The sequence below is a fragment of the Chiloscyllium plagiosum genome, chromosome 31 (genome assembly GCF_004010195.1).
Source record: "Chiloscyllium plagiosum isolate BGI_BamShark_2017 chromosome 31, ASM401019v2, whole genome shotgun sequence".
In the NCBI taxonomy this organism is placed as follows: Eukaryota; Metazoa; Chordata; class Chondrichthyes; order Orectolobiformes; family Hemiscylliidae; genus Chiloscyllium; species Chiloscyllium plagiosum.
The window spans coordinates 16144695-16164347 of NC_057740.1; the positions used below are offsets into that span (position 1 = coordinate 16144695).

General features: G+C 40.0%; 1 protein-coding gene across 1 annotated transcript in view; it reads left to right on the top strand.

The window, feature by feature from the left end:
- The first annotated feature begins 280 nt into the window (after positions 1-280).
- Positions 281-19653, top strand: part of lmnb2 (lamin B2) — a 34794-nt gene continuing 15421 nt past the window's right edge. The window contains exons 1-2 of the mRNA XM_043721034.1: positions 281-808; positions 18645-18801. Of these exons, the coding sequence (XP_043576969.1) occupies positions 459-808; positions 18645-18801 (507 nt within the window). The 5' untranslated portion in view covers positions 281-458. The remainder of the gene's footprint in view (positions 809-18644; positions 18802-19653) is intronic.

The window sequence follows — 19653 nt, forward strand, 5'->3', positions numbered from 1 at the left end:
CAGCCGTAGGGTGGGCGCTGCACAGATGATTGACAATTAACCGTCTGCATAAGAGCCAATCAGTGCTGGAGGTGAGCCGCAATTCAGGTTCTGGGCCCCGTGTACAAGTACGCTGGGATTTGTAGTCCACCTGGCTTCAATCCTGGGTCACAGAATGTAAACCAAATTACCAGAGAGTGTTCATCGGTGTAGATAAAGCAGGACAACAGACATCGCTACCTGAGGCTGGTTGTTAATATCCTGAGAAACAGTCAAAAAGGTGGGCTTTTATTGGACTACAATTCCCGGTCTGCATCGTATCTACTTCCTTCCGTCGTCCACTCCCCTGGCGGAGCGCCGCATGATAAGGGCGCCATTTTCTAGTTCATTGAATAAAAGGGGTTTGGAAGCACAGGTTTTTGCGGATCGGTACGAGCCTAAATTTTTATTAATCAGGTAGTTAGCAAGGAATTTTAACCATGTCAACTACTCCGGCCCAGAAACACACCCGGGCCAGTGGGGCCCAAACGCCTCTGAGTCCGACTCGAATTACTCGAATCCAGGAAAAAGAAGAGTTGAAGAATCTCAATGACCGCCTTGCCGTTTATATCGACAAGGTGCGTTCCTTAGAGTGCGAAAATAGCGTTCTGCAATTTAAGATCTCCGAAAAAGAAGAGGTGACGACCCGTGAGCTGACCGGTATCAAAGCTATGTATGAGACGGAGCTGGCCGACACTCGGCGGTTGTTGGACGAAACAGCGAGGGAAAAGGCGAAGCTGCAGATCGAACTGGGCAAGAGTAAAACGGAGCTGGACGAACTCAGCAAAAAGTAAAGTAGTATATGTTATACCCACGTTTTAATATAAACTTGACTGAGTTGTTTATAAACTGTTTGTTTATATTGATTTGTGAAGCTGCATTTTCACACGTGCCCTTTTTTCATGTTGGTTGTTAAGTTTCAGTTGTCAATCTATTCAACACCTCTTTTAGGAGGGAGGTAATTGAGTCAATGTATCAGTAAAACCCTTGATTTTCGTGTGTGCATGTTTGATGTACTAAACCATCGTTACCATGTTTCACCCGACTATTTACATTTTTTTGGCAGTCGTGTTACGTTTTAAAATTGCTAATATCTTACCAGTTTGCAGTTGAAATCGCGCTTTCCGTTCTAAGCAGTCCTGTCCATGTAAAACGTTTTTCCCCCAGTTACGACTTTTACTGCGGTCTTCAAGTGTGCAAGTTAGCTTGTTTATACTTTGTAACAATCAAAAATAAATTATTTGGGTTGTATTTACTTTTAACTACATTGTAGGAATGTTTTTAATGCATAGCTTGTCAAGATCAAAGGAGGGCTATTGATCAATATTAGTCTTTTGTTAAATGTTACTCATGACTTTCTTTGTATTTGACACAAATAGAAATATGAATAAGCTATATAGCATTAATGACATCATGACTGATTCTCCGTTTCACATTCCCACCCTTTTTACTCCATTGGTGCCCAAGTATCTTATTGATATCTAGCTTTTAAATATATTCAATTGAGTTTCCACAGTCTTCTATGTTAAGTAATTTCTCATCTTCAGTAATTCATTTGTTATACTAAATGACAAGGATTGTTAATGAAGTGTAGGTTATTAGCAATGAATAGGCTGGAATATACTTAGTGTGTTGATTTATAAATTCAATACACTCCCTCTAAAGTATTTGAACACTGAAAGAAAAATTACAGGGATGTAAGTGAATGAGGCTAACTGGATTGATCAGTGAAAAACTGCTACAAGCCTATGAATATAACTTGTTTTAAGGATTTAAATTGTTTGACAGCAAATATGAAAGAGTCAAACTAAATTAATTGTCAGATTGCATGCTTGTCATTTCTTGAGCTGCTGGTGTTTCTTGTCAGCAGTATGTTCTATATTAACTTGAGCAATGAGTTTTAATGTTTTTGGTTTTATTTCTGTGGGATTGAAACGTCAAGGCTTGAAGTGTGCAGCATCACATGGTATCAAAGCAGTGATAATAGGGCAGTAGAACACTGTTTTCTTTTATTTTGAGATTGACTAAGCTATTAAGTTTATGGTGCATCTTGATAAGGAAGATGTTGGAACTCTTTTTAGATAATTTTACTTTTCATGGAGTTTTCTGACTCCTCTTCAGCTGATTTTTAAAATGTCAAAATAAATCCATGTGAACTTATTGTTTAGCTCTTTACCATTTGTGAAGGAAAACATTAGAGCTACAATGCAGGAACCTTTTATTTTTCTCAGTGAACGGACTATTCTTTGGTTACTCTGAACAATAGGTGTTATCAAGCTATGAAGGCAACAGCTGATGCTGTAGAACTTGATAGGAAAGAAGGATAGATTTCAGTTTTTAAAAATATACTAGTCTACTTGTTGAATTTCCTCTTTTTTTGATTTGAACATAAAGTTGATCAATATGGAGGTTAATGGGAAATCAGTTTTCACTTAATGTGAAGGAAGTTTCTTTGAAAGTAGAGTTGCAGTTGGACAGCATAGAGGATGTTTGACATACTTGCCTTCGTTGATCAGTGCATTGAGTGTAGAAGTTTGAATGTCATGTGGTTGTACAGGAGATTTGTTAGGCCACTTTGGGAATACTCTATTCAATTCTGATCTCCCTGCTATAGGAAAGTGCTGTTAAACTTTAGAGTTCAGAAAACATTTACAAAGATGTTGCCAGGATTGGGGGTAGTTTGACTTTTATAGGGAGAGGCTGAATAGACTGGGGCTTTTCAGAAGTTTATAAAATCGTGAGGAGCATGGATAGAATGAATAGCCAAGGTCTTTTTCCCAAGGTAGGGGAGTCGAAAACTGGAAGGCATAGGTGAAAGTTAAGAGGGAAAAGATTTAAGTGGGACATGAGGGGTAACATTTATGCAGAGGGTGGTGCATGTATGGAATGAGCTGCCAGAAGAAGTGGTGGAGGTGAGTATAATTGCAAATTTTTTAAAAAAGGCATCTGGATGGGTACACCTCTGGTAAGGGTGTAGAGCAATATGGGTCAAATGCTGGCAAATAAGACTAAATCAGTTTAGGATATCTGGGCGGTGTGGATGAGTTGGATAAAGGCTTTGCTTCTGTGCTGTATAAAACTCTGACTCTATGAAGGTAGGTGAGTGGGTCTGAGTTGTATAAAATTTCTTGTACTATCTGAGTATAGTTATAGCTTTTAAAATGTTTTTAATAGTTTTGAGGTTTGTTTAAATACTTTGCACACTTGTATTAAAATGTTCTGAATTTAATGGCAAAGCTATTAGCATCTGGGACTTGTATCCAAAATGTTTGGTTTGAACTATCAGTCTGGTTCCCTACTCCAATGTTTTAAGTCTTTGCTCTTCCTTTGTTTTATCAGTAACATTTGTAAACTGGAAGTGATTTTTTTTTTCTCTCTCCTGGTGAAGCACATTGATTCCCCACGTATGTTATATCACTTCTTTCCTTGGTGAACAGAGTGCTTCTGAACGTAAATCACGTGACTCTTATAAAGGGTTTCCATTCTTTCCAGTACGTTTCCTTTGTTTTTAAAAGGACAGGTGTTCTGATTTCTGAATCTTCTAGCTCTTCTGGGGAAAATGATGGGCTGCAGCTAGGTGTAAATTTAAAAGAATTAACTTGCCTGCTCTATCCAGCAAGATTAGGAATCCTAGAAACAAACAAATACATAATCAAAATTTTTTTATTGAGAACATCTTATGATGTATTTGTCAATATTGTACATCAAGTTACGAAGAGCTGCAAATTAAAGTATGCTACACTTTTTTTTTATTTATTGATTTTTTTTTTATTTTTCTCTTCACTATGACTGCCTGGAAGGTTAAAAATACTATCCAGTGGACAGGAATGGAAAGCTTACTAGTTTTGTGGTGCTATCGTTGAATCCCATTAACCAGTACCTACTATTTTATACTTTCAAAGGCAGAAATGGCCACCCTAGTTGTAGTTTGGTTTTTCTTTTGCTTCAGCAGTCTAGCTGGCAAGTTTGCTGATTGTATGCCCTTGCATAACTCTGTCGTAGTAGTCTTCTCCGTGGACCACTTTTGACAGTTTCTTTTAAAAATCCTTAATTGTAATTTGAATGGCAATTGCAAGTGCTGGAATCTCTTGTCCTAATAAAGTTGCAAATATTTAAAATAGGACTGCTGTTGAAATGAAGGTGATGGTTTTATCGGTTTTAAATGTGAGAATTGATGGATGGATATTTCTCTCTGAACTGAAAATGTATTGTACTTTAAAGTGCTTTCATTCATTACAAATGGAGAATATTTTTGTACGTATATTAACATACTGAACCAACATGGCATCTTTTAATTTCCTGATATAAAGCCTGAGAGCCTTCCATCAGACTTTATGAAAATTGCATCACCGTTTTGTGGTTCCATTGTAGATGTACATCTGTTTTTCTCTAGCCTGATCGTGATGGGATTTATCTTGAAAATATGAATCCTATTCTATTGGGATGAGACTGTGTTTCTTTTTATTTCAGCTTTAACCAAAATCTGTCTTCCATTAATTTTGGGGTAGGGGGAGAACACATCTGGATGGCTGCTATAAATTTCACTTGATTTGATTGGCTTTCGTTTTATCTGTCCCGGAGGACGTGTGCGGGTATTGGTTTTGTTATCAACGCCCCAATCCTTTGTGCTCCAGGCTAATGTTCAGGAGAAACGAATAGTCACGCCCAATAATTCCGCGCTGGTTAGAACAATACGTGTAGAGAGGAATCCATCACATTTTAGTGTTAGGGAATAACTGCATATATCTAAAACTGATGGAGTCGGCGACTTAAATTAATTCGCACGTTACCGATTTTTATTTTAAGTTCTTTCGCTTTATCATTGGATACCGCGGTGTGTACCGAGGTGGGGTGGTGTTCTTCAATTTTTTTCAGTTTGAAATGTTGGCGGCGGCGAGTGCATGACTCCATTTATATCGAGCTGGACAGAATAGCCATTGTGAGACGACGTGGCATTATCTTCTCAACACAATTAGAATTTTTATCTACTGTATTCTTTTTCTGACTAAGATGCCATTTAATCTGCTGCAAATTCGACTATTTTGTGTTCGTGGATTTAATGTCGGGTAGATCACGCCATAACAGGAAACGCAATGAAACTGAGATCGGTCCGTGGGTTCCAGCTTTCTTTCGGGGTGGGGGGAGGGGGTGGAGTATCCTTGTACTCTAAGTCACTAAACACGCGGGAAATTTAGCTAAGGCCATATTTTAAGATGAAAGTTCTTTTTTAACTGGCTTCAAAAGTCCAAAAATGTTGTTGCAGATACCTTTCATCACGCATGTGAGCAGCCATTCGAGTACTTATCCAATCAGGATCAGCATTGAGATTTCGCGTTAATTGCGCTCCTGACAAAGGTGGATCCCGTCTTTGAAAATACATTGGTACTGAATACTTTGAATCAGGATTGCGGCTGCAGTATGATTCAAATCCCATTGCAGTTTCTCGTGTCTAATTTTTTTTCGCAAGCGAAACGTTTAAAAAAAAATTGAGTAGGCTAGTTATTTGTATCAACTGCTTTTGGCATTTGGAAATGCGCAGATCATTCATTCCAGTTGTTTTAACATGGAAAATCGTGATTTTAAAAAAAAAAAATTCTTTGGGATTCTAAGTGCACGACTGACCTATGGAATGACCAAGATAATTTAAACTCCATTTTAGAGTATTTGAAAACGAATGTTGAGTGAATTTGAGGCCTTTGGGGAAATACAAATTATCATTGATAATTCAAATCTGTTGCATATATGATGAAAGGTGTATAATTTTCTCTTTTAAAACTCCCAACATTATTAAAAATAACATTTTTGGATAGTGACCTAAAAGTGGATTTGTTCCAAGGCACATGATTGTAATCCAGTTCCAGACGGACCCCTGTAGTGTTAATGGACATGATACTGTTGGGTTTATGACAAGCAGTGTGAACACTTTTTTTAAAGGCTATTAGATTTACAATTTCACAAGGGGCAGCATGGTGGCCTGGTGGTTAGCACTGCTGACTCTGTGTGCCAAGGATGTGGGTATGATTTCAGCAAGGATAATCCACATAAATTATAGACCGATAAACCTGATGTTAGTAGGGAAGCTGCTGGAGAAAATACTGAGGGATAGGATCTATTTATGTTTGGAACAAAATGGTGATAGCATTGATGGTAGCATCATGGTTTTGTGCAGAAAGGTCATGTCTTGCCAACTTAATAGAATTCTTTTTGAGGAAGTGGCAAAGTTGATTGAGGAAAGGGCTGTAAATGTCATATACATGGACTTTAATAGGCACTTGATAAGGTTCCCCATGGTAGGCTGATGCAGAAAATGAAGTAGCTGGGGTCCAGGGAGTACTTGCTAGATGGATAAAGAACTAGTTGGGCAACAGGAGAGATGGTAGTAGTGGAAGAGAGGTTATCAAAATGGAGAACTGTGACTATTGGTGTTCCACAGGGATCTGTGCTGGGACTACTGCTTGTGATAGACATAAATAATCTGGATGAAAGGGTTGGGCAGTGAAATGGCAGGTGGAGTTCAATCCAGTCAAGTGCAAGTTGATGCATTTTGGACGATCCAATTCTAGAGCAAAATAGAGAGTAAATGGAAATGTCCTAGGGAAAACTGATGTACCAAGAGATCTGGTGTTCCAGGTCCATTGTACCATGAAGGTGGCAATACAGATCAATAGTGGTCAAGAAGGCACACTGCATGCTTTCCTTCATTGGACGGGGTATTGAATACAAGACTTGGCAGGAGCTACAATTGTATAGGACTTTGGTTCAGCCATATTTACAATACTGTGTGCAGTTCTGGTCGTCACGTTACCAGAAGCTGGTGGACCGTTTGGAGAGGGTGCAGAAGAGGTTCACCAGGATGTTGTCTGGTATGGAGCACGCTTGCTACGAAGAGAGGTTGAGTATATTAGGATTTTTACATTAGAAAGACTTGAGGCCTACAAAATCATGAGGAATAGACACGGTGGGTAGTACGAAGCTTTTTTTCCCCCCCCCGAGTGGGGGACTCTATTACAAGGGGTCATGAGGTCAAGGTGAGATGGGAAAAGTTGTGGAACATGTGTGGGAAGTTCTTTACGCAGAGGGTGATTGCTACCTGGAACATGTTGCCAGCGGAGGTGGGCACAATAGCGTCACTTAAGATGTACCAGACAGATGTGCAGGGAACAGAGGGATACAGATTCTTGGAAAATAGGTGGCTAATTTAAATATAGCATCTAGATTGATGCAGGCTTGGAGGGCAGATATGCCTGTTCCTGTGCTGTAAGTTTTTGTTCTCTGGGGACTGTGTGGAGCTTGCATGTTCTCCCAAAGTTCAAAGATGTGCAGGTGAGATGACTTGTCCATAGTGTAATGGGATATGTAGGCTAGCTGGATTAGCCATTTTTAAAAAAAAAAAAATAGGGATTAGGCTGGATGCTCTTTGGAGGTCATTGCAAATGCAATGTGCTGAATGGTCTTTTACAGTGTAGGGATTCTCTGAACAGAATGTTTAAAGCTTTTAAAAACCAAAGAACTATGGATGCTGTAAATCTGAGGCAAAAATCGAAATTGCTGGAAAAGCTCAAGTTCTGAGGAATGGTCACTTGACCTGAAACGTTTAATTCTGATTTCTCTCCACAGGTGCTACCAACCCTGATGTTTTCCAGCAATTTCTATTTTTGTCTCTGTTTAAAGCTTGTAGTTTAGAAGATGGAATATTTCCTAGGAGGAGAACAAGGGCTTTTTTTAAATGGGAAGCAGCCTTTCCCTATATCAGTTCAGGGCAGTTGTCACTTTAGTTTTATCATCGTTTATAGTCTGTGAAGCTTCCAGAACTGAGAATGTTGAGGCCATCTGAATTGTGAAATGTTGTGCCATCAGACTCTGAAAGCAGTAATAAAATTGTCTCTGCAATTGAAGGAAAATAAACCAGACAGCATCTATTAATTCACTTTTTTCTAAAGCTGAGAAAGGAGTGGGTATGATAGTTCATTGGGATTCAATCTCTAAAGCATGGAATTGGGAAATAGGGTTGAGTTTTTTTTTCTAAGTGTGTATGTAGAGCTTTTCTTTTTATGTAATAAGCCTGTCTTCTGTCGCTTCATGAATGTTTGTGACTAACCACAATTAACCAATTGCAAAAACTTAAATTTAACCCATCAAAAGTAGAAAACATTTGAAGATTGGAGTAGCCTATTCGATCTTGAGTCTGCACTGCCATTCAACATGGCTGATCATAAGGCTCCAGACCGTAACTTATCTTTCTCTCCCTTGCTTCCAAGTAACAAAATAACCCTTTAATCACAAGCTAGATCCGCCGCCCTCTTACACAATATTTTGGTCTCAACCACATTCACTATAGTAAATGCCACAGACTAGCCACGCTCTCTCTAGGTGAAGAAATGGTTCCTGATTTCCGTCCTAAGAAAGATTTGTCCCTTATCTAGAACTATGGCACCTGGTCTGGAGTCCTCATAATCAGGAATATCATTCTTGTATCTAACTAGTCTAGTCCTGCTTTAAATATTTTTAGGTTTCTATGTGCACTCCATACCTCAGCCTTCTAAATCCTGGTGAATGTAATCTTAGCATAATCTCTCTTCCCCCAAGTGGGGCCTCACTGATGCCTTTTACAGTTGCAATAAGAATATCTTGTTCCTCAACTAAAATCCATTTTTTATAAAGGTTATGGACCAAGCCAAACTCCCTCAAAATATATTAAGAAGGTAGCCATGACACACCTTTTCTTATTTTAGCCTTGCATTCAGAATGTGATTCAATTGGTCAAACTAACTTAAGCAAAACAGAAATAAAGGAATTGACTTAGCTGTAACTCTACTGGAAAACCTAACAATAATACATTCATTAACTTACTAATTAACCGATCCAATATAGTAATATCCCATAAACCACCTTGACAAAAGGCAAATTCAGAAAAGTATCTGGCATGCAATGCCAGCAACCCAAGAGGAAAGACAGACAAGTGAAGAGTGTAGCTGGAAGAGATGTGCTGCAGCAACAACAATTTTTTAAAAATAAAATGAAAATCTTGGTTCGGAGAGCTTCACCACATCAATTCAGACTGTTTGTTTCTATTGTTCTAACTTTTTTTTTAAGAACAAGAACCCAAGGCCCATCTAGCTGTTTGCTTTATTGACATTTCAAGTAGACAGGTCAACACCTCTGTCTTAAAGCCTTTCCCTTTATTTTAAGAAAAAGAAAGGGGCAAAATAGACCTCTTAAACATTCGAGAGTTTTCCGTCTTGCAGGCAGGATGTGACAATCAAATCATACTCTAAGCACTGTTTAAGGAATAACCTAAGAACACATTTGTTTCTGGAAATAATCTAATCACTTTACATTTTGTTTTTGGGTGGCATGTGACTATAGGGGAGTAGCAGGGCAGGGTTGTATCTAGCATGCATGACTGACTGATGTATGAAAGGAGGACGGCTCCCTTGTTCAGGGAGTCTTTCTTGACATGCTTCACAAGCATCAGAGTTTTGCATGATCCTCAAAGCTTATACTTGCTGAAATAAGTTGTGGCTCTTCACAGAAGTTGGTGTATTGCAGTTAGATCAAGTGTGTAAGAATCTCAAGGGGACCTAACAACACCACCCCAATCGCATGTACATCAAGCCAGGTTTCTTTCTGTGGTCTGACTTGCCTGTTATTGCTACCAGATGGGATCGTAACTTTACTCTCCATTTAAAAAAAGTGGCACTTCCTCTTTTTTTTTCAAAAAAACAAAAACCGGCAAAGACAGCGACCACATGACCAGAGAAAGAAGCCTATACTGCTGTCTGATACAGCAGTGAATCTGCACAGTTACTGCCTGGTTGATGCCTTAACGCAAAGAGATGCATAAATCCTCAGGACTGCTCAGGTGGACACTCTTCTAGAAAGCTAGGGAAGTGATTTGCTGGGTCCCTTGCTGAGATATTTATATCATCAATAGTCACAGGTAAGATGCTGGAAGACTGGAGGTTGCCTAACGTGGTGCCACCATTTAACAAAGTTGTAAGGAAAAGTCAAGGTGCTTATAGACCGGTGAGCCTGACATTGGTAATGGGCAACCAATGTTGTTGGAGGGAATCTTGAGGACAGGTTTTACATGTATTTGGGAAGGCAGAGACCAATTAGGGATAGTCAACATAGTTTTGTGCATGGGAAATCGTGTCCTACTAACTTGATTTGAGTCTTTTGAAGAAGTGATGATGAGGATTGATGGACATGATCTATGTGGACTCCAGTTAAGCTTTTGACAACATTGGTCACTAGTAGACTGGTTAGCAAGGTTAGATCTAATTGAATACAGGGAGAGCTAGCCATTTGGATTCTGAACTGGGTGAACTTTAGAAGGCGGGGTGGTAGAGGGTTGCCTTTCAGACTGGAGGCCTGTGACCAGTGGTCTGCCACAAGGATCTGTGTTGAGTCCACTGCTTTTCATTTATATAAATGATAGGTGTAGTTAGTAAGTTTGTAGGTGACATCAAAATTGGAGATGTAGTGGACAGCAGATAATCCTATCTCAGGACAGTGCATTCTTGATCAGATGGGCCAAGGAGTTGCAGATGGAGTTTAATTTAAATAAATATGAGATGTTACATTTTGGATAGGCAAATCAGGGCAGGACTTGAAAGTTAAAAGGGTTCAGAATAGATTTACAAGGACGTTGCCAGGGTTAGAGGGTTTGAGCTACAAGGAGAGGCTGAATAGGCTGGAGATTTTTTTTTTCCTGAAGTGTTGGAGGCTGAGGGGTTTATAAAATCATGAGGGGCATGGATAGACTTCTTTTCCCTGGGGTAGGTTAAATGGACTGTCATTTCTATGGGGTGGGGGAGCCCAGAACGAGAGGGCATAAGTTTTTAGGATGGGGATGTAAGATTTAAAAAAGACCTAAGGGGCAACTTTTTCATGTAGAGGGTGAAGTATGGAATGTGCTGCCAGAAGAAGTGGTGGAGGCGGTACAGTTATAACATTTCAAAGGCACCTGGATGAGTATATGAATAGGAAAGGGTTTAGAGGGTTATGGGCCAAGTGCTGGCAAATGGGACAAAATTTGGTTAGGATGTCTAGTCAGCATGCACGAGTTGGTCCAACGGGTCTGTTCCTGTGCTGTACATCTGACTCTAACAGTATGAATGCAGGTTGTATCTTCCTGTTCTAACAAATTCAATTTGACATCTAATGTGGAGGTGAACACTGCAGTACCTCTTAATTGTACTGACAAGCAACAAGGTAATCTGTTCCATTTCATTTTGTTATATAGCACTCTTTTGTTGAACTCCACTGCTGACTCTGATTATGTCAACAGCTATGATCTGGCCAAGGCTGGCACTTTATAAAAGTACAATCTAAATCTTGTTTTGGTCGTTTAGAAATTTACATTATATTTCTAATGATGTGGAAGTCTGAGTGCTGTGGGAAACTTGAGCTTTTGAAAGGTATGTATAAAGTCAGTACTGTAATCTGAAGTTTGACCCACTGTTGCTAGTTATCAAACATGATGTCATTTGATGTGTCATAATTACCTACTTTCAGCTGGGCTGAAAGGATTCTTCTGGTCACCTTTTGTATGGGGTCGCAAAATGGTTCAGTAGTTAGTGTTGTAGCCTCAGGTGACTATCTGTGTGGAGTTTCCATATTCTCCCAATGTCTGTGTGAGGTTCCTCAGTGCTGCAGTTTTCCTCAGTCTGTAGTTTGTGAATAGGGTAAATAGACAGTCATTTCCCTAGGTGGATTGGCCATATGAAATTGTCCAGGTGTTTAGGTCAGGTTGATTTTAGCAATCGGGAATGCAGAATTACAGGGATTGGGCACATGTTGCTTCCGGGTAGTATCTTCCTTGCAGGGTCAGTATAGACCCGTTGGGCTGAATAGCCTGCTTTCACCCTGTAGGGATTCTATATATGCAGTCTAATCGTAAATTAGGACACAATAAAAGAACCGTTTGTAAGTATAGAAAATGTTTCCATGTTGAATCTTTTTAAAATTTACACCCTAGTGTGGACAATGTTTGTCAATTGGAGGGATAGTGAGTGTAATGCTTGTAAATCTGGGAACCCTTGTCCATGCCTCAACCTTTTTTGAAAATTGTTAATTACAGATTGTTCCGCTATAACATGTTTTGTCAACACATTCGCTAATTTGACAAACAGGGACGTTGTTTCTAAAGTGCAGGCTTTTAAAATGTATGTTGGCTGTAACGTGATTACATTGCCAGCACTTTAATGCTGTTTCTAATGCACAATTTTTCTATAAAGCTAGTTTGCACAAGAATACAACCATCATATTATGGAAAAAGCTGACATGTACACTACCAGTTATCTGGCACCCTTGAGCCACCTCAACCATCTATAGGTATTCTACGGAACATGGATAGAATGTCAGTGGCAGTGCCTGTTTCTCTAGCCCATCTATAGTGAGAGAGTACCAAGCCTGGGATAAATAAAATGTGTGCAGTATCAGCTCCTTAACAATTGTTGCTGTGGTTTGTTTCTGCATCAACTATTGTGCAAGGACTTGCACTGTGCAGCTTTGTTTTATGGCCACCTTGACTTGCTACCAACTGTGTTTAATCCATGTTTTCCATGATGCTGACATTCTCTTTTTGATTTGGGCATAGCCCTTATCCTATGCTCTCTAGTTCTGGACTCCTGACCCCAGGGAAAAAGCTTTGCCTATTTATCCTATCCATGCCTCTCATAATTTTGTAAACCTCTATAAGGTCACCCCTCAGCCCCAGAGAAAACAGCCCCAGCCTGTTCAGCCCCTCCCTGTAGCTCAGATCCTCCAACCCTGGCAGTATCCTTGTAAATCTTGTCTGAACCCTTTCAAATTTCACAACATCTCGACTCCTCCCCTCCTTTAAACAACCCTGGTAACTATGGGCCAGTGAGCCTTACTTCGGTTGTGGGTAAAGTGTTGAAAAAGGGTATAAGAGATGGGATTTATTATCTGGAAAGGAATAATTTTGAATAGGGATCGTCAATGTGAAGGGTAGGCCTAATTAACCTTATCGAGTTCTTTATGAAGGTAAAGCGGTTGATGTCGTGTATGTGGACTTCAGTAAGGTATTTAATAAGGTTCCACACGGTCGGCTATTGCACAAAATACGGAGTTTAGGGATTGAATGTGATTTAGCGGTTTGGATCAGAAATTGGCAAACTGAAAGAAGACAGAGGATGGTGGTTGATGGGAAATGTCAATCTTGAGGTGTGCCGCAAGGAACTGTTTGGGGCCACTGCAGTTTGTCATTTTTATAAATAATCTGGATGTGAGCGTAGAAGGATGGGTTGGTAAATTTGTGGATGATGCTAAGGCAGCCACAATTGTGAATAGTGCTGAAGGATGTTGTGGGTTACATAGAGATGATGCAGAGCTGGGCTGAGAGGTGGTAAATGGAGTTTAATACAGAGAAGTGAAGTAGTTCACTTAGGAAGAAGTAACAGGAATGCAGAGTATTGGGCTAATGGTAAAATTCTTGGTAGTGTAGATGAACTGAATTCTGTGTCCAAGTGCGCAAATCCCTGAATGTTGCCACCCAGGTTAATAGGGTTGTTAAGAAGGCCTATGGTGTGTTGGCATTTATTGGTAAGGGGTTTGCGTTTCGGAGCCACGGGGTCATGTTTCAGCTGTATGCAACACTGGTAAGGCCGCACTTAGAGTATTATGTACAGTTCTGGTCACTGCATTATAGGAAGGATGTGGAAGTTTTGGAAAGGGTTCTAGGAGGTTGCCAAGTATGGAAGGAAGGTCTTACAAGGTAAGGCTGAGGGAACTGAGGCTGTTTCTGTTGGAGAGAAGAATGTTGAGCGGTGACTTAATCAAGACGTGCAAGATAATCAGAGGGTTAGATCGGGTGGACAGGGAACCTTTTTTCCCTCTGGTGAAGGCTAACGTGAGGGGGGGATAGATTTTGGACAGATACCAGGGGTAGTTTCTTTACTCAGTAGTAGGGGTGTGGAACGACCAGCCTGCAATAGTAGTATACTCACCAATGTTTAAGGGCATTTAAATGGGCATTGAACATACATATACAGATGATAATAGAATGGTGTAGGTTAGATGGGCAGCAGATTAATTTTACAGGTTGGTGCAACATTGAGGGCCAAAGGGCCTGTACTGTACTGTAACATTTTAATAAGTGTTTTTGCCTCTGGTATTGAACTACTAATTGAGGGAATTGATAAGTGAATATAAACTTTAGGGCGGAAGTGTTGTGCCCCCATCAAAGCAAAACACTCAGACAGTATAATTTTACATTTTTTAAAATCTTTATTCTGGACCCTGGAAGGAGAGAGAACGACCGCCCATGTGCACAGGGACATGAGTTTGCAGTCTTCTCTTCAACAGCAGTTTCTTAATGAATTAGATAGTCATTTTTACAGGGAGGAGCATCCAGATAAGGCAACATATTAATTGGGTGACCATTACAGGCAGCGAGTGTCAATAGTAAAGATTTAAGCCACCTGCTGTTACACCAATGAATGTTTTTAACCTTAATTGGTTTCACTAATCTTACTGAATGCATCCAATATTGTTAAATGGTTCTACATAATGAATGCTAACACCCTGGAGTTGTTCAGGGAGAGGTGGGCGCCGCAGGGAGTGGAGTGCATCATTTCTCCCTCCAATTCTATTTTGATTTAGTCCCTACCCTCCCTTCACTGTTTTGATCACACAGCACTGTCCCTTGATGTGAAGGGCAGTGTTTGTCACTGGCCACCCGGATGTTTTCCTATCTTCCTGGTGGTGGAATTTGAATAAAGATTTTAAAAAAAAAAAAAGAATGCTTTTCCACCTTGTTAACCCATTACCCTTACCTCCAGTACCCCATTGTTAACTGCAAGTTTTTTAATCTGATCTGAGTCATGCTCAGCTGAACCTCTTGTTTCTCAAAACTTAACTTTTTCCCTACTTGCTCATACCTGTACACCTTCTTAGAAGGAAGCCTTTACTCATTTCTCAATAAAACATCTGTCCTATTGTGTAGAATAAAGCCAGCGGATCCGCTTGCATGTTTTCTGTGGAAAGTAGTGTCGATTTTTTTTTTTTTTCCTCCCCTCTCCATTTTTAAAAGCATTATATGCCTCTAGTGTGAACACCCCATCTATAACCACACACACACACACCTCTGTCCTATTGTGTAGAATAAAGCCAGTGGATCCGCTTGCATGTTTTCTGTGGAAAGTAGTGTCGATTTTTTTTTTTTTCGTCCCCTCTCCATTTTTAAAAGCATTATATGCCTCTAGTGTGAACACCCCATCTATAACCACACACACACACACCCCCCCCCCCCCAGAAAAAAACAATGCTGGTAATTCTGGAAGGGGAGACGCCATTCAGAATCCACCTATCGCATCACGTCACGTCAGAATCTTGTAACTTCAAATAAAATCAACTCTTATTCTTCTAAACGTATGATTAATGATGCAACCTGTTCGACCTTTAGTAAAGGAGCAAAATGAAAAATGCTTTGATCAAGTCCTATACATAACCAGAGCTGAAAAATGTGTTGCTGGAAAAGCGCAGCAGGTCAGGCAGCATCCAAGGAGCAGGAGAATCGATGTTTCGATTCAGTCGAATTCATGTTGCTCGTCATCTGCGTGTGTGGCTACGAAGGATAGCTGGTCATGTCGTTTCGTGGCTAGTTGGTAGCACGAAACGACACGACCAGCTATCCTTAGTAGCCAGACGCAGATGACGAGCAACATGAATTCGACTGGGACAACACTACTATTATAGGACAAGCCAAACAGAGAACAGCCAGGGAATTCCTAGAGGCATGGCATTCATCCACAGATTCAATCAATAAGCACATCGACCTGAACTCAATATATCGACCACTGCAACGGACAGCTGGAACTGACAACCGGAAGCGGCAGAGACAAACCACTATAAATGGCGGAGGAAAGATCACAGAAGCGCTTCACAGGAGGCTCCCAAGCACTGAGGATGTCACCTAGAAAGGGGAAGAAACGTCTGCAACACAAATTCCCAGCTCGGCAAACAGAACCACAACAAGCATCCGAGCTACAAATCTTCTCACAAAATAAACATTATAATTTAATGAGATTGGTATGAATTTCTTGCATTGTATCTACAACAATATAATTTTTTTTATGAAACATGGTAACTAGAAGTTTTTATTGAGCTAAAAGTCACTGTCATATTTAAAATGAATAGATAGTTTCTTAAACCAAAAGGCATTCTCGTTGAAGATAGCTATTACATGACCTGGCAAAATGTTGTGTTATTGTTTTAGAACATGTTTCAATTGATTTGTGTGCTTTAAAATCAAAATATTTATTGCCTTTGATTCGACTGCATCTTGGGGATTTATGCGAGGCATACAATTAAATTGCAAGGAGTAAAAGTCTGGTATCCTGAAAGTGGTGGAACTGTCAGCCATTTCAGCAGAATGGGAAGTCCAATTTAAGAATTCCTGTGATGAGCCAAAGTTCCATTCTGGACTCAAGATTAGCAAAATTTATGCAAGTTTGTTGTGATAGTGTTAACCATTCAATTGATTTGTTGCCAGTTGAGTCCAAACTGACTGAGGCTAATGTGAGGGAACAGTGCTGATTGGCTACAAAGTGAAGTTTTGATGCAGCAAACTCTGCAAAAGAATGACTATCTTGATGAAACCACCCAAACACTTGCAGCACAAGGCAAACTCTGGAACAGCTCAACAGACAGGCACTTTCTCCACCAAGGAAGAAGAGAAGTTCTGCTGATGTGGTTAAAATATAGTACAAGTGTACAATTCTTTATCTGAAATGCTCAAGGACCAGCTGGTTTTCAGAATTCAGAATTTTTTTGAATTTCTGAATAAGTGACAGTTTGGTGAAAGTTTTAAAAATCTTACCTAACAGCAGGCTCATTGGGTAAAAAGGGCCTTGAAACAGAATTGAGGCCTGCCAGTGCTGAGCTACATCACATCTGAATGGCATGGATCAAGTGGGTGTGGAGTTCGGTTAACTGTCTACACACCAAACAACCTTGTTAATGAGAGAAAAACTTCCTCATTTCAGAGCTTTTTGGATAAAGGGTTGTCTACCTATATGTTCCCATTTTTGGCCTAATCTTGGAGGAAGCAGAAATCATTCTCATTTAAAGGAATTCACCTGCAGCAGTGAATGGCTGGACAATACGCTAACTTCCGCATAGTAAGCAATAAGGGTGCAGCAGTTATTGCACCAGATTTGACTGCAAAATGGTCTTGCCCATGAAGTCCTTTTTAATGTGGATGAAATTGAATTATTCGTCTTTTTGAAAGATATTTGGTGAAAAGCAGGGTAATGAGCATGTTACTACCACCAGGTTGGTGCAAACCATAGTATTGTAAAGATCATGTTGCTTGCTGAGCTTTGGAACTTCTGTGGTACAGCATCACAGGAAAGGGTTAGGAAATGTTTGTTTTCGTACTTGCCTAATCCATGCCCCTCAAATTAGAACTGCTTTGCATTTCGTGACATTGGCCTTGAGCATCAGTTGACTTTTCTCTGCAGACACCAAGATCAAGTTCCAGCTAATGATTTTTGGGGGGTTTTAAAGACTAACTACTGATAACCCAAAAACATCTATCAAGGCAATTCCTAAAAGCAAGAATACAGCCCAGCTGTTATAGAAACCACCTTCATGTTGAAGGTGTATTTTAAATGATGATTAGAGCCACAGTCACAAATAACTGTGTGAAGCATTTGAGAACAACGGAGCGGATACAGCCAAGTAGTCAAGTGAGGTTCTTCTCACTTTGCTATTGTAGGCTAGCATGAGAATTCCAGTATGTAAACTTGCATGGAAGTAGATGACTCCATATTTTGCGATGGATCTTAAAGAAAGATTTACCAGGATGCTGCCTAGACTGGAGGGCTTGCCTTATGAAAGGTTGACTAAGCTTGGACTTTTCTCTCTGGAGAGAAAGAGGAAGAGAGGAAACCTGATCGAGGTATACAAGATAGTCAATAGCCAGAGACATTTCCTCAGGGCAGGTTTGACTGGTACAAGGAGTCATAGTTTGAAGATATTAGGAGGAAGGTATAAAGGAGACGTCCGAGGTAGGTTCTTTACAGAGTTGTAAATGCATGGAATGCGTTGCCAGCTGTGGTGGTGGAAGCCGAGTCATTGGGGACATTTAAGCGACTGCTGGACATGCGCATGGATAGCAGTGAGTTGAGGGGTGCGTAGGTTAAGTTAATATATTTCACATTGGGATTAAACCTCGGCACAACATCGTGGGCCAAAGGGCCTGTACTGTGCTGTATTTTTCTACGTTCTATAAGGTGGTTTGTAGATGCAGTATGTATGTCAACTGAGAGGCTGACAATCCTGAAGAGTCAGCTGTTTGAATGCTGGCCTGCGTTTGTTTCCCGCTCACCTAACTTGCAAAGATTATCGAGATGCTCCAGGACTTCACACTTAATTTCTTCAATACAACATTTAATTCCCTCTACAAACGTGCTATGTAGGGGTTTCCTGTGCAATTTTTCAACTCTGCTGAAGATGTTTGGTAGATTGATCCCTTTGCTTTGGCTTGTAATTCTGCTTTTCTTCAAAAAACTGTTCAGCAAAATAATGAAACATTTGACTAGTTTTGCTTTACAATGCTATTGACACCTCCTCATTGTTTTTTGTTCTTGCAGTTACAAGAAGAAAGATAATGATCTGATAACAGCACAAGCTCGGCTGAAAGATTTTGAATTAACCTATCATAAAAATGAAGCTGCTCTTAACACTGCTCTCAGTGAAAACCAACGTATGGAAGCTGAGCTGGCTGACTTGCGCTCACAGCTTGCTAAGGTACTTCATTAGTGAAGAAATGTGGTGGGTGAGTTCCTCAGTGAGGGGGAAAAAGGCTGGCATGGGATGTTGGTTATCTTTCTTTTGAAAATGCTGAGTCATAGAATAAGAGTCTGTGTATCTGTATTTCCTTCAATTGTAAAGGATGTTTTAAATATTGAACTTCAACATGCTTTATAAGTGTGCTGTGTCAAGGCAAGATTGGCTGCTTGCTATTAATTTTGCATACCTTCCTTTTGTCTTTAACTTTTTAATTTATCAGACAGTTGGCTTTGAGGAGTCTAAGCACAACTAACTTGCTGTTGCCGAGTTGAAGTATGCATACAATATATGTTCATCTGTAACTAGTCTCTAGCTTACTCTAGTTACAATTTTCAACATTGATAACTGTTTAATGATATTTTTTAAAAATTTGCAGATGAACTCCATCCAATTCTCATCTTATCAGCCTTCCACTAAGGTTCCCTAGATGGTTGAGTAAGTTTAGAAATTTGTAGGTTTTTGTTTCTATTGTTACAGACCAGATCCGACCCCCTCCAAAATATTTGAAGAAGGTAACCTTGACCTTTTTCTGATTTTTAAAGACAAAATATAAGGTGCTGTGTTCCAAATGTAGTTCAACTGCTGAAACTACGCAACGTTAAGCAACACAATTTGTTTAAACACCACCTAGTTAAAAGAAAGAGGACCTTTTTAGAATAATTTAACTCTATTGGGCTATTAACTGTATTGGCGCACCGACCTCCTACACCGCTGAGGCCAAACGCCAGCTCGCAGATACCTCCTACTGCCCCCTTGACCATGACCCCACCCCCCACCACCAAACCATCATCTCCCAGACCGTCCATAACC